The sequence below is a fragment of the Artemia franciscana genome, chromosome 19 (genome assembly GCF_032884065.1).
Source record: "Artemia franciscana chromosome 19, ASM3288406v1, whole genome shotgun sequence".
In the NCBI taxonomy this organism is placed as follows: domain Eukaryota; kingdom Metazoa; phylum Arthropoda; class Branchiopoda; order Anostraca; family Artemiidae; genus Artemia; species Artemia franciscana.
Window position 1 is genome coordinate 8,401,953 of NC_088881.1, and position 13,269 is coordinate 8,415,221.

Consider the following 13,269-nt stretch of genomic DNA (forward strand, 5'->3'; position numbering starts at 1 on the left):
TCTTCCGAGCATGAAATTTAATAAAATTCAGTGATCTAATTATCAAAGAAACCAATTACCAATTCTATTAAACAAAAAATTAAAGTCGTGCCTACAGCTTTAAAGCCAAATCAGTTTGAATTTGTCTGTTGGGGCAACACTATCAATAAATGGATCATTCAATGTTAGAAACTTCAAATGGTGCAGGGGATGCTGAGGGGCATGGTGGTTCAGCAATCGTGGGCTCGCAAACAGGAAGTTTAGAATCACTTGGCACAAATAGAGCAGGTTCTGCGATGTTTCCAGATGTTGTCTCGGTTTCGTTCCCTATGGGAAGATTCCCAACTGGTACAGATCCGTTAAATGGAGCATTTCCAGGATTTGGTTCGCAGTTTTCGTCCCCCCAAGATTTATTAGAAGAGGGAAAAGAAGAGCCTTTTCTCACAAAAGTCAACAATGATTTTTCACTTCTGCAGCTTGGTGAGCCCTTAGCTTCTTGTTAAAACTTTTTTTGCTATAAATAGCCTCCTCAAAGAATTACTTTATGTATCAAAATAGGATATCCCCCCCCCCTTCAAAAAGCTTAAAAAATTAAGAAGTACTGATTTTTATGGCACTTGGTATTAACCAAGTGACATATAGCAATCGCCAATTCTGTCGGTCTGTCTGTCTGTCTGTTGGTCCCGGTTTTGCTGCTATAGGTACTTCCAGGTAAGCTAGGACGATGAAATTTGGCAAGTGTATCAGGGACCGGACCAGATTAAATTAGAAATAGTTGTTTTCCCGATTTGACCACCTGGGGGGGGGGGGCGGTTAATTCGGAAAAAATAGAAAAAATGAAGTATTTTTAACTTATGAGCGGGTGATTGGATCTTCATGAAATTTTATGTTTGGAATGATATTGTGTCTCAAAGCTCTTATTTTAAATCCCGACCGGGTCTGATGACATTGGGGGGGAGTTGGAGGGGGAAAACCTAAAATCTTAGAAAACACTTAGAGTGGAGGGATCGGGATGAAACTTGATGGGAAAAATAAGCGCAAGTCCCAGATGCATGATTGACATAATCAGAACTGATTTGTTCTCTTTGGGGTAGTTTTTTTTTTGGGGGGGGGAGTAATTCTTAAAAATTAGAAAAATGAGGTATTTTCAACTTACGAACGGGTGATCGGATCTCAATAAAATTTGATGTTTAGAAGGATATCGTGTCTTAGAGCTCTTATTTTAAATCCCGACCGGATCTGGTGATGGGGGTGGGGAGTTGGGAGGGGGAAACCTAAAACTTGGAAAACACTTAGAGTGGAGGGATCGGGATGAAACATGGGGGGAAAATTAAACAAAAGTCCTAGATAGATGATTGACATAAACGGAACGGATCCGCTCTCTTTGGGGTAGTTGGGGGGGGGTATTTCTTAAAAATTGAAAAAATGAGGTATTTTGAACTAACGAACGGGTGATCGGATCTCAATGAAATTTGATATTTAGATGGATATCGTGGCTCAGAGCTCTTATTTTAAACCCGACCGGATCTGGTGACATTTGGGGGGGGGTTGGGAGGGGGAAACCTAAAACTTGGAAAACACTTAGAGTGGAGAGATCGGGATGAAACTTGGTGGGGAAAAAACACGAGTCCCAGACACTTGATTGACATAACCAGAACGGATCCGCTCTCTTTGGGGTAGTTGGGGGAGGGGGTTAATTCTGAAAAATTAGAAATAAGGAGGTATTTTTAACTTACGAACGGGTGATTGGATCTCCATGAAATTTGATATTAGAAGGATATCGTGTCTCGAAGCTCTTATTTTAAATCCTGACCGGATCTGGTGACATTGGGGGAAGTTTGGGGTGGGGAAACCTAAAATGATGGAAAACGCTTAGATTGGAGGGATTGGGATGAAACTTGGTTGGAAAAATAAGCAGAAGTCTTGCATACGTGATTTACATAATTGGAACGGATTCGCTCAATTGCGGGGGGGTAATTCTGAAAAATAAGAAAAATGACGTATTTTTAACTTACGAAGGAGTGATCGGATCTTCATGAAACTTCATATTTAGAAGGATCTCGTAACTCAGATCTCTTATTTTAAATCTCAACCGGATCCAGCGTAATTGGAGGGGGGGCAGTTGAGGGGAACCAGAAATCTTAGAAAATACTTAAGAGGTGAGATCAGGATGAAACTGGATGGGAAGAATCAAAACCTGTCTAAGATACGTGACTGACATAACTGGACCGGATCTGCTCTCTTTGGTGGAGTTGGGGGGAGGGGGTAATTTTGAAAATTGAGGCATCTGTAACTTACGAAAGGGTGATCAGATCTTAATCAAATTTGATATTTAGAAGGATCTTGTGCTTTAAAGCTGTAATTTTAAATACCGATCAGATCCTGTGACATTCGGGAGATTTGGAGAGGGAAACCGGAATTCTTGGAAAACGTGAAAATTGAGGTATTTTTATTTTACGAATAGGTGATCGGATCGTAATGAAATTTGATATTTAGAAGGAATTCATGTCTCAGAGCTCTTATTTCAAATCCCGACCAGATCTTTTGACATTGGGGGGAGTTGGAGGGGGAAATCTTGGAAAAACACTTGGAGCGTAGGAATCGGGATGAAGCTTGGTGGATAGAAGAAACAAATGTCCTTGATACGTGATTGACTGAACCATACTGGATTCGCTTTTTTTTGGGGAGTTGAGGGGAGGGGTTCAGTGATTTGGCGAGTTTGGTCGTTTCCCAGATTCGACCATCTGGGGGGCAAAAGGGAGAGGAAAAATTAAAAAAATTAGGTATTTATAACTTACGACTGGGTGATCAGATCTTAATGAATTTTGATATTTAGAAGGACTTTGTGACTCAGAGCTCTTATTTTAAATCTTGACCGGCATTAAGCCTCTTATTTTCCTTTTTAAATCAATCTATTGATTTATAGAATTTTGCTAGAGCTCATACCATATGATCTCTTGGCTCTTAGCTCTTCTTGCCTCGTCACAAGTGCCATATGAGCTCTTAGCTCTTGTTATTCATCTTTCAATACCAATACCCTTCCGTGATCACAACTGTTCTCTAATGATGGTATGTTTTTGCATCAGAAAACTGATTTCCCAAGCTAACTCCAGCTTCTTTTTTTTTTCAAAAAATACCACATTTTTTTCTGGATTTGAATGGCCAATAAGAAATCTTGAAAGTTGAACAATTTAAGAGATTTATGGGAAATTCCTGGGAGGGTGTAAAGAAGGAGACTTGGCACGTCAGCACTTTCAGGTGAATTACGGAATTCTGACTTGATTTAAAATATGCATTTATTGTTTTATTCTTTGGTAAGTGTTGGAATTTCTCTTTTTGTCATTAGTGTTCTTAGTTGAAAACTCTTAGCTGTTCTAAATCTGTTCTTAAATTTTTTTCATTTAAGCTTTTTCTGAAACTGGTGTATAGAAGCGGTTACCTTATTTTACCTCATCTCAAGATTCAAAGGGAATGGTAATTATACAAATTCAAAAATAAATTAGAAAAATATTTAAATCAATAATGATATGGCTACGAGGTAAAAATCTCTTTTAGATATTTAAATTTTATTATCTATTTTTAGTTTCGGTATTTTCAAAATTTAAAATTAAAGAGGCACTGAAAATAAATAAAAATAAGATGAATATTTTTTACTGTAAGTCTGAAAATATTCTGTTTATGTGTAACCCTTTCCCTTTTTCCAGAATTTAAAAATGACTGAGAGAAAAAATGTTTTTTTTCAAATTAAACTATACGTATAGTTCAAGAGTATTATATAGTCTAGAAAAACTACCCCCCCCCCCAAGCATGGAAAAATTGCAATATTTGGCAAAAAAACTACTCAGGATTATTTTGTTAGTGACTTAAATATAATAGCCTGAAATCCCTGGCTGAATGGTCGGTATCTGAGGCATATGAGCATAATGATTATCCGTTACTATGTAGTAAAACATGTTACGAAAAATTTCACCGTCGCTATAATTTGTACCATCAACCTGCAGAACACCAGCCCAGTGATTCCTTTATCAATTTTTTCATTTTGCAAAGGTGAGTGAATCACTTCTGCTCCAGACAAAATTTATGCTCACTATTGCCGTTATGGTTAGTGTCTTTAACTTCTTATGTTTTATTTTCTTTGCTGTTCAATAGAGCATTTCACTTTTTTTTCAGATGACGAGCCTTGTCGTCGCCTATTGATCACCGCTCCCCAGGTGGTTAACCATGAGAAATTGCATACCGTGGTTAATGTCTGTACACCTGGGTTGGAAAGGTTTTATAGGAAAGAAAACACAACATCTCCGAGTGTAAGTTTTCTTCATTATATTAAATTTTATTTGAATGATAAATTTATTTCTTTGACGTGTTAACACCTGGTTTAGACTGTTTTTATAATAGGACGGACTGCTTAAAATCACCAATTGCAAGTTTTCTTCATTGCATTAATATTTTTTGTATATAAAAAAAAAAAATGTAATTCTCTAGGCAATACTAAGTTCTTTACGTTATTTAGATTTTTTACACTTTTTTTTTTTTGCTAAATGGCTTTCTCGTAGTTTTGATCGAACGATTTTGAGAAAAAAATTGCGGGGGGGGGGCCTTAAAAATTAACCCAATTTTTGAAAATAGGTTAACACCTTCATAACATATAGTCATCTTAATGAAAATCACACCATCAGATTTAGTATGTCAGATAATTATACTGTAAAGGTTTCAAGCTCATGTATATAATTAAATAAAATAAAACAAGTTTTTTCAACTGAAAGTAAGGAGCAACTTTAAAAATTAAAGCAAACAGAAACAGTAGGTATATGAAGGAGGCTGCCTTCTCCTCAACACCCCGCTTTTCACGCTAAAATTTTGGGTACTTTTGAAAAAAGCTTCTTATTGTTCCAGTTAAACGACCCTCGTGTTTCAGGAGTCGTTCTGAAGGAATTGGGAAAAAATTCCAATTTTAGCGTAAAGAGGAAGGTATTATTATCTAATGTCTGATCGTTTCAAAATAATCACAGGAAATCTAGCTCCATCTCCATAGATAAATGCCCTCCCCACTGATATACCATCAAGACAATTTAATCCCAGTGAAAGGCTCCATGCGTAAAATTGGAAAAGAGAGAAAAGACGGAAAAGAGAGCAAGAAATATAAAAATAATTTTGTATAGGAATTATGGCAAATTCACCAAATGTATGATTTCCTCTGACACGTTCAGCCCCTGGACACTTCCCTCCCCATGGAAATTTCCCTTTTGGAAAACACCCCTGCAGAAAATTCGTCTTCCCACCCTAAAATGTATGCAGGCTTCTGAATAACAAATACTATGCTATAACTACATACTATAACTCGAAAACTTTTCCCGTGGAGCTTTGAGGGAGGGTTGTCATGTTATATCCAAAGGTATAGTTATTGGGGGTTTTCTCTATGATATAACCCCCTCTATGATACGCTAAAGTTTGACTCTTTCTCTTAACTCTACTTTTTAAAACAGTAAAAATACTTTAGCGTAAAAAGCGGGGCGTTGATGAGGACGCGGCCCCTTTCATTTACAGCCCCATATCATTCAGCTGTAAAGAAATTTCTCAGTATAGATACCATATCGGATTATTGGGAACACCGTTTCGAGGTTCTGTACTGGAGCAGTTCCAGTCTCTTTTTATTGATCAATCCCACTATTTTTCCTGGGAAGGGTTTACTTTTACATCTCCAAAGACCGCTTTGTTCATAAGATTTGTGTATAGTTTTTCAGCCTGCAGAATTGATTCATTAACACTGAAATTTTCTTTGAGAGAGACTTTGAAAAGCAGAATAGCATGTAGAACGGCTCATTACTGTATGTCAGAATAGTTGCCTTCTTGTAGTGTGGGAAAAAAGAGGTTGCAACGCTGAAAAGGGTAAACTCACATATTGATGGCTATGAAACTTTTGTCTCATACATTGTACATCAAATTTGCTTTTAGTTTTGCGCTCAGCTGTTCGTTTTGCACTGGGACGCTGCTTCACATACAGGAAAACAAATATTTGCCAAGAGTTCAAGTTTTGTTGTTGAAAAAACTGGAAAAACGGACACGAAATGTAAAAAAAAAACTAGTTTATTGTCAACCTAGAATATGCAACTTTGGATATGTATTTTACCTTATTCTTCCTATAACAAGTCATAAAAATAATTTCTGTTGCAAGTTGTGTGCAGCACTGGCTTGTTTGCCAGTAATACATATCAGTAACACCAGCACAAATAAACCTACTGTGATATTCCCCTATGTTTATAGGACTATATAAAATTAGTATTTTACTGAGAGCACAAAATCCAAGTAAAAAAGAATATTGATATAGGAGTTAAGAGAAAGTGTGTAGCGTCATAACATCAACTAATATATAAGGATTGCATAGTCTTACGCTGTCTATGATATAATTAACTTTCAGCTTGTGTTCAAAATAGATATCCCTAGAATGCTTTATTTTCATATTGTAACCTTTTTATTGTTTAGTGTTTTCAGTAAAGTGCAAGTTTTCTATATCCTTCAAACGCAGTGAAGCATTATTAGTTGGTTTATTTTTACTAGTTTTTGATCGTATAGATTTAGGTAATGAGGAGGGTCAACCCCTCTTGTTTACCTACTAATTTATGTTTCTTTTGAGTTTTTATTAATTTCAATATGCTTTAGCTCAAATATCAGACAAATTCAGGAGGTATTGTTATGGATCGTGGTATTCATCTGCACGGGCTATATGTAATATTAAATGTAGCATAGGTTGATAACTTTGTAGTTGTATTTAAAGATGTCACTCGGAGGAATAGCTCGTATTTCATAATATTGCTGAGACTCAGATTATAAATTCTAAGGAAAAAGATGGAAAATTAGTTTGTTTTTCTCCCTCAAACAAATGTTTTTCTTCCTTTTTCAGCAACAACACGCGATGTTCGTCGCAGAGTATAAAACCACCAGCCAAGCAACAAATGCAATGGGGAAGGTATTGAGTCTAAACTCAATACTATTTAACTGTACTGGTCAATTCTTTGTCGAATTCTGTTAGGAAATTTTTTTATATAGTGCCATACCTTTAGATTAACATGACCCACCAGAGTCCCTGGGGATCGGTTTTTAAGTTATGAATGTGTGCCTTATTTACGTAGAATATTTGCTATTGCTAAGTAGACAGACATTATTCTTGGGGGGAGTGGGATTTTGTGTTTGGGCTAGAATTCAATGGTAATAATTTTACGGGGAAGGAAAGTCTGCATGGAGTAAATTTCTACAGAAAATTTTCCAGTGGGGGATTTCACAGGATTTCTACAGGATTTTTTTTTTTAATTTTTCTTACGTTTATTGTCAGCTCAATTTTGTATGCAGAGTGTCAGGAGGAAAGTTTTAGCTTGTTTTGGTTTCGGAGAAAAATTTCTATGGAAGGGGGAATTTCCGAAGTGATCAGAAAAACGATTAGAGCTTATAGTCTTTTTTCAAATGAAAGTATACTAAATCGTCTACAAGAAATTTTACGAAGAATTGAGGGGATTTTTTAACTAGGATGGAATGGTCCGGAATAATTTTAAGAGTTGTGTATTTTCGTGTGGGCAGGGAGGGCTTTCAAGGGAAGAGTTTCTCCTGAGGGGAGGTTATTCTTCGTACAGGATGAGCTAGATTTACTTGTATTATTCAAAAAATGATTAGAAATTCAACAATTTTTTCAACTGGAAGTAAGGAGCAACACTAAAAAATCAAAAATTATTCCGTATCTGAAGAGTTTGTCCCCTCCTCAATAATTTACTCTTTACTCTAAAGTTTGACAATTTGACTCAATTTCTTTTGAACAACTCCCGAAACACAGGAGATACTCGTGAAAATTTAGATTGAAGTAAGGTATTGAGGAGGGGTGCAATCCCTTCATATATGGAATGATTTCTGTTTGCTTTGAATTTGGTGTTGTTCCTTACCTTCAGTTGAAAAAACTTGTTTTACTTATTTAATAAATTTAGAAATGCATAGTTCGGGAACACAATTCTGTGTTGGAAGTACAATGTCTGGTTGGGTCCAAATCATCCTACATCCCTATAAATTTCTCCTCAAGATTTCTTTAGGCAACTATTGAAAGCTGGGTCTACTTTGGCGAATCTTACAGTTACATCATTGACCCCTGTCTCAGCCCAATTAATAGCCACAAAAAGACTATCACTCCTACAGACCAGGATGCTGACAATTCAGCATTTCCTCAGAAAAAGCGAGGCTTTTTACAGGAGTTCCAATTCAAATAAATAGGGGGGGGGGTTTACTTTTGTTAGAGAACTATCTAGCGGAGCTTTCTTATTGTATTTTTCTGATAAATAATACTAAAAAAGAATTTCAGCACTATTTTTCAATATGAGGGAAGAGGGCAAGCTTATAAAATTCTTTTTTATGAAAATACTAGAGCTAGTAATTTAATAATTTCGTGGCGATGCAACATTGGAATTCCTATTTTTTTGCTGTCACTGGCATTGCTTCAAAAGCTTAACATGAAACGATATAAATTGGAAAGGATAAATAAAAAGAGTAATAAAACTCCAAATAATGTTAGAAATTTGCCAATCCTTTGAAATTTTTTTAATACTATTTGCTATTTGACTGCCCTTGTCAACTCTTTGTCAAATTCTATTAGAAAATATTTGAGATAGTACTATACCTTTAGATTTAACACGACCCACCATAGTCCCTGGGGATCGGTTTTTAAGTTATGAATTTGTGCATTATTTACGTAGAATATTTTCTATTTCTAAGTAGACAAACATTATTTTTGGAGGGATTGAGATTTTATGCCTGGGCTGGAATTCAATTGGGAAAGTTTTACGGTGAAGGAAAACTTGAATGGATTACATTTCTACAAAAAAATTTTCCACTTGGGGATTTCTACAGGATTTTGTTTTTTTTAATTTGTCTTACGCTACTTTCTCTTATTTTCAATTTTGTATGCGAAGAGTGTCCGGAGGAAAGATTTAGCTTGTTTTGAATTCTGGGAAAAATTTATATGGAAGGGGGAATTTCCGAAATGATCAGAAAAACGATTAGAGCTTAAAGTCTTTTTTCAAATGAAAGTATACTAAATCGTCTGCAAGAAATTTCACGAAGAATTCAGGGGATTTTTCACAAGGATGGAATGGTCCGGAATAATTTTAAGAGGGGTGTCTTTTCGTGTGGGCGGGGGGGGGGGGCTTTCAACGAAAGAGTTTCTCCTGAGGGGAGGTTATTGTTCGTACAAGATGAGCTAGATTTACTGGTATTATTTGAAAAATGAAAAGAAATTAAACGATTTTTTCAACTGAAAGTAAGGAGCAACACTAAAACTCAAATGAGCGAATATTACTCCGTATGTGAAGAGTTTGTCCCCTCCTCAATAAATTACTCTTTACTCTAAAGTTTGACAATTTGACTCAATTTCTTTAAAACAACTCCTGAAACACAGGAGCCACTTGTGAAAATTTAGATTGAAGAGCAAGGTATTGAATTTCTGTTCGCTTTGAATTTAGTGTTGCTCCTTACTTTCAGTTGAAAAGACTCGTTTTACTTATTTAATAGTGTAGAATTGCATAGTTCGGGAATAACACTGTGTTTTTAAGTTTTTTTTATAATAAATATCGTTTTTTAGTAATATTTATAGTAATGTCTTTTAAGTAATCTTTGTTATATCCTGAATTTTGACCATTCAGTGAAAAAATGTGTTTACTAGGATTTCGAAAAGCTCGGATAATTCTCAGAATCTCCATTTGAAGCTTGAGTGAAATTCAATTTTACTGCCTTTGATTGGAAGTACAATGTCTGGTTGGGTCCAAATCATCCTACATCCCGGTGGAGTTCTCCTCAAGATTTCTTTAGGCAACTCTTGAAAGCTGGGTCTACTTTGGCGAATATTACTGTGACATCATTGACCCCTGAGACAGTGGTCAATGATATCACTCCTACAGACCAGGGTGCAGACAATTCAGCATTTGCTCAGAAAAAGCGAGGCTTTTTTACGGGAGTTCCAACTTACATGAATAGAGGGGCGGGGTTTACTTTAGTTAGAGAACTATCTAGGGGAGCCTTCTTATAGTATTGTTCTGATAAAAAATACTAAAAAAGGATTTCATTGGCATTGTTTCAAAAGCTTAACCTGAAAGGAAATAAATTGGAAAGGATAAATAAAAAGAGTAATAAGACTACGAATAATTTTAGAACTTTTTCTGTAAGTTTGCCAATCGATCGAATAATCTAAATAATATAAATTTGCCAATAGATGGAAGAATACAAACATCAGTAAAAAAAAAAAATACTTGAATTGTACCACGATTTTGTAAAATATACAATATTTTGTGGGATTGTACTAAATTATACCAGTAGCCTAGAGGTAAATTGTACAAAAATGGTACAGTTGTACCATGTTTGGTATCATTGCACTAATTGGCTAAGAGATTCTGATTTACATGAATGAATCTTAAAAACATAAATAGAGACCAACATTGTGCATAATTAATCAAATAGTTCGTAGTAACGAACTGTTTAAATATATAAGTTTCATCAAGTTTAGTCTTACCCATCAAAAGTTACGAGCCTGAGAAAATTTGCGTTACTTTAGAAAATAGGGGAAAACAACCCCTAAAATACATAGAATCTTAACGAAAGTCCCACCATCAGATTCAGCGTATCAGAGAACCCTACAGTAGAAGTTTCAAGCTCCTATCTATAAAAATGTGGAATTTTGTATTTTTTGCCAGAAGGCAGATCAAGGATGCGTGTTTGTTTGTTGGTTTGTTTTTTTTCCCTTGGGGTGATCGTATCGACCCAGTTGTCCTAGAATGTTGAAAGAGGGCTCATTCTAACGGAAATGAAAAGTTCTAGTGCCCTATTTAAGCGACCAAAAAATTTGGAGGGCACCTAGGCCCCCTCCCACGCTAATTATTTTCCCAAAGTCAACGGATCAAAATTCTGAGATAGCCATTTTATTCAGCGTAGTCGAAAAACCTTATTACTATGTCTTTGGGGACGATTTACTCCCCCACAGTCCCCGTGGGAGGGGCAACAAGTTACAAACTGACCAGTACTTACAAATAGTAATGGTTATTGGGAAGTGTACAGGCGTTTTCAGGAGGATTTTTTGGTTGGGGGAGGGGTTGAGAAGAGGGGGATATGCTGAGGGAGCTTTCCATCGAGGATTTTGTCATGGGGGAAGAAAATTCCCATGAAGGGAGCGCAGGATTTACTAGCATTATTAAAAAAAACAATGAAAAAATAAATATGAAAAAGTTTTTTTTCAGCGGGAAGTAAGGAGCAGCATTAAAACTTAAAACAAACAGAAATTATTACCCATATGAGGGGCTCACCTCCTCCTAATACCTCGCTCTTTACGCTAAAGTATTTTTAGTAATTTCAACAATTTATTCTACGGCTTTTGTGATTCAGGGGTCATTCTTAATGATTTGGGACAAAATTTAAGCTTTAATGTAAAGAGCGAGGTACTGACGAGGGGGCAAACCCCTTCATATATGTAATAAAAACATGAGAATACTAAAGTTCTTTATGTAAGCTAATTTATAAGTTACGTGTATCTTTTACTAATAAAAAGATTCGTAAAAAATCATAAGTTCTAGTTGTCTTTTTAAGTAACCAAAAAATCGGAGGGCAACTAGGCTTCCTCCCCCGCTCTTTTTTTGCTCAAAATCATTCGATCAAAATTATGAAAAAGCCATTTAGCCAAAAGAAAAAATATATACAAATTTCGTTTTAATTATTCCTCTGTGGAGAGCCTAAATCAAAACATTCATAAAATTGAGATTTTATGTTCAGAAATTAAACAAAAAAAAATTTTTTTTGAATGTAAGTAAGGAGCGACATTAAAACTTAAAACGAACAGAAATTACTTCGTATGTGAAAGGGGCTGCTTCCTCATCAACACCCCGCTTTTTACGCTAAAGTTTGACTCTTTCTCTCAACTCTTCTTTTTAAAACAGTAAAAAACTTTAGCGTAAAGAGCGGGGCGTTGATGAGTAAAGAGGGACGGGTGGTACGCAAAGAGCGGAGCGTTGATGTTTCCTCATCAACGCCCCGCTCTTTAAGCTAAAGTGTTTTACTGTTTGAAAAACTAGAATTAAGATTTATTAGAAGAGGGAAAAGAAGAGTTTTTCAAACAGTTCGTGGTAACGAGCGACCCGGCTCAATAGTAAACGAAACTCTAAAAAACGGAATTTTGATGCTAAAAAATGCATCAAAAGAATGGGATTTTCATGCTGATTTTAAATATATAAGTTTCATCAAATTTAGTATTTGTCATCAAAAGTTACGAGCCTGAGAAAATTTGCCTCATTTTGGGAAATAGGGGAAAACACCCCCTAAAAGTCATATAATCTTAACGAAAATCATACCATCACATTCAGTTTACCCTATTGTAAAGAGATTTAAGAAGTATTTTTCACCTCAAACTAATCTGGAGTAGACAATTTTGTTTTTCATTTCCTTCAGCCAAGTCTGTGTTAATAGTTAAGAGAGTATATTTTACGCCCACCTTGACTTGAGACCTGGCTATGCTTTTTTTTTTCTCACACTTAAAACCTCTAGCAGGGCACCATATGGCCAACTATTCTTTCTGGCGTACCTCGACGAGGTCCTTTGCGTGGTAATATTCTTTAGGAGATGCATTTCCTACTGCTAGGTCTGGGTATACTAGCTTCAGCTTTCACCCCTTTTACACATCTGTCCTTTTTTTTTAACAAAATATTCTGGCCCTCAATCAGCTTTCTTCTAGTCCCATAGAAAAAAATTGGGACAAAATATCAAATTGGCTGAGGAGTTTGTTGTCTACAGCAACAAAATCTACTGTTTATCTTCTGCCGCTTTTATTCCGCGTCTACTTTTCACTTTGATAGCTATAAGTTCTGCAGCTTCGGCAAAAATTGTCCTTTTCCTCAGCCAACTTACTCGGCTTTCCTTATTCCATACCCTTTTTCTTTGTTTTTGAGGACCTTTATCAACATTACCGGGAAAAATATTAGAAATAATCCCCTCATCCTCAGAAATTATCATTTAAACAATGGGTGTGTTCTCGGACATTCTAACGGAAATGAAAAGTTCTAGTGCCCTATTTAAGTGACCAAAAAATTTGGAGGGCACCTATTCCCCCTCCCACGCTAATTATTTTCCCAAAGTCAACGGATCAAAATTCTGAGATAGCCATTTTATTCAGCGTAGTCGAAAAACCTTATTACTATGTCTTTGGGGACGACTTACTCCCCCACAGTCCCCGTGGGAGGGGCAACAAGTTATAAACTTTGACCAGTGCTTACAAATAGTAATGGT

The 13,269-nt window shown here is 35.9% G+C and overlaps 2 protein-coding genes across 8 annotated transcripts in view; both read left to right on the top strand.

Moving 5' to 3' along the window:
* Positions 1-9,153, top strand: part of LOC136039256 (uncharacterized) — a 36,393-nt gene extending 27,240 nt beyond the window's left edge. Inside the window, exon 5 of the mRNA XM_065722816.1 lies at positions 6,878-9,153. Within this exon, the coding sequence (XP_065578888.1) occupies positions 6,878-7,006 (129 nt within the window). The 3' untranslated portion in view covers positions 7,007-9,153. The remainder of the gene's footprint in view (positions 1-6,877) is intronic.
* LOC136039257 (CXXC-type zinc finger protein 1-like) overlaps positions 1-13,269 on the top strand; it is a 53,297-nt gene that overhangs the window by 5,803 nt on the left and 34,225 nt on the right. For 6 of the 7 annotated variants that reach the window (XM_065722824.1, XM_065722822.1, XM_065722818.1 and 3 more), the window contains exon 2: positions 4,150-4,283. The exons of the other annotated variant lie outside the window; for it this stretch is intronic. The gene's annotated coding sequence lies outside the window, so the exon portion shown is untranslated. The remainder of the gene's footprint in view (positions 1-4,149; positions 4,284-13,269) is intronic. 7 annotated transcript variants of the gene reach the window in all.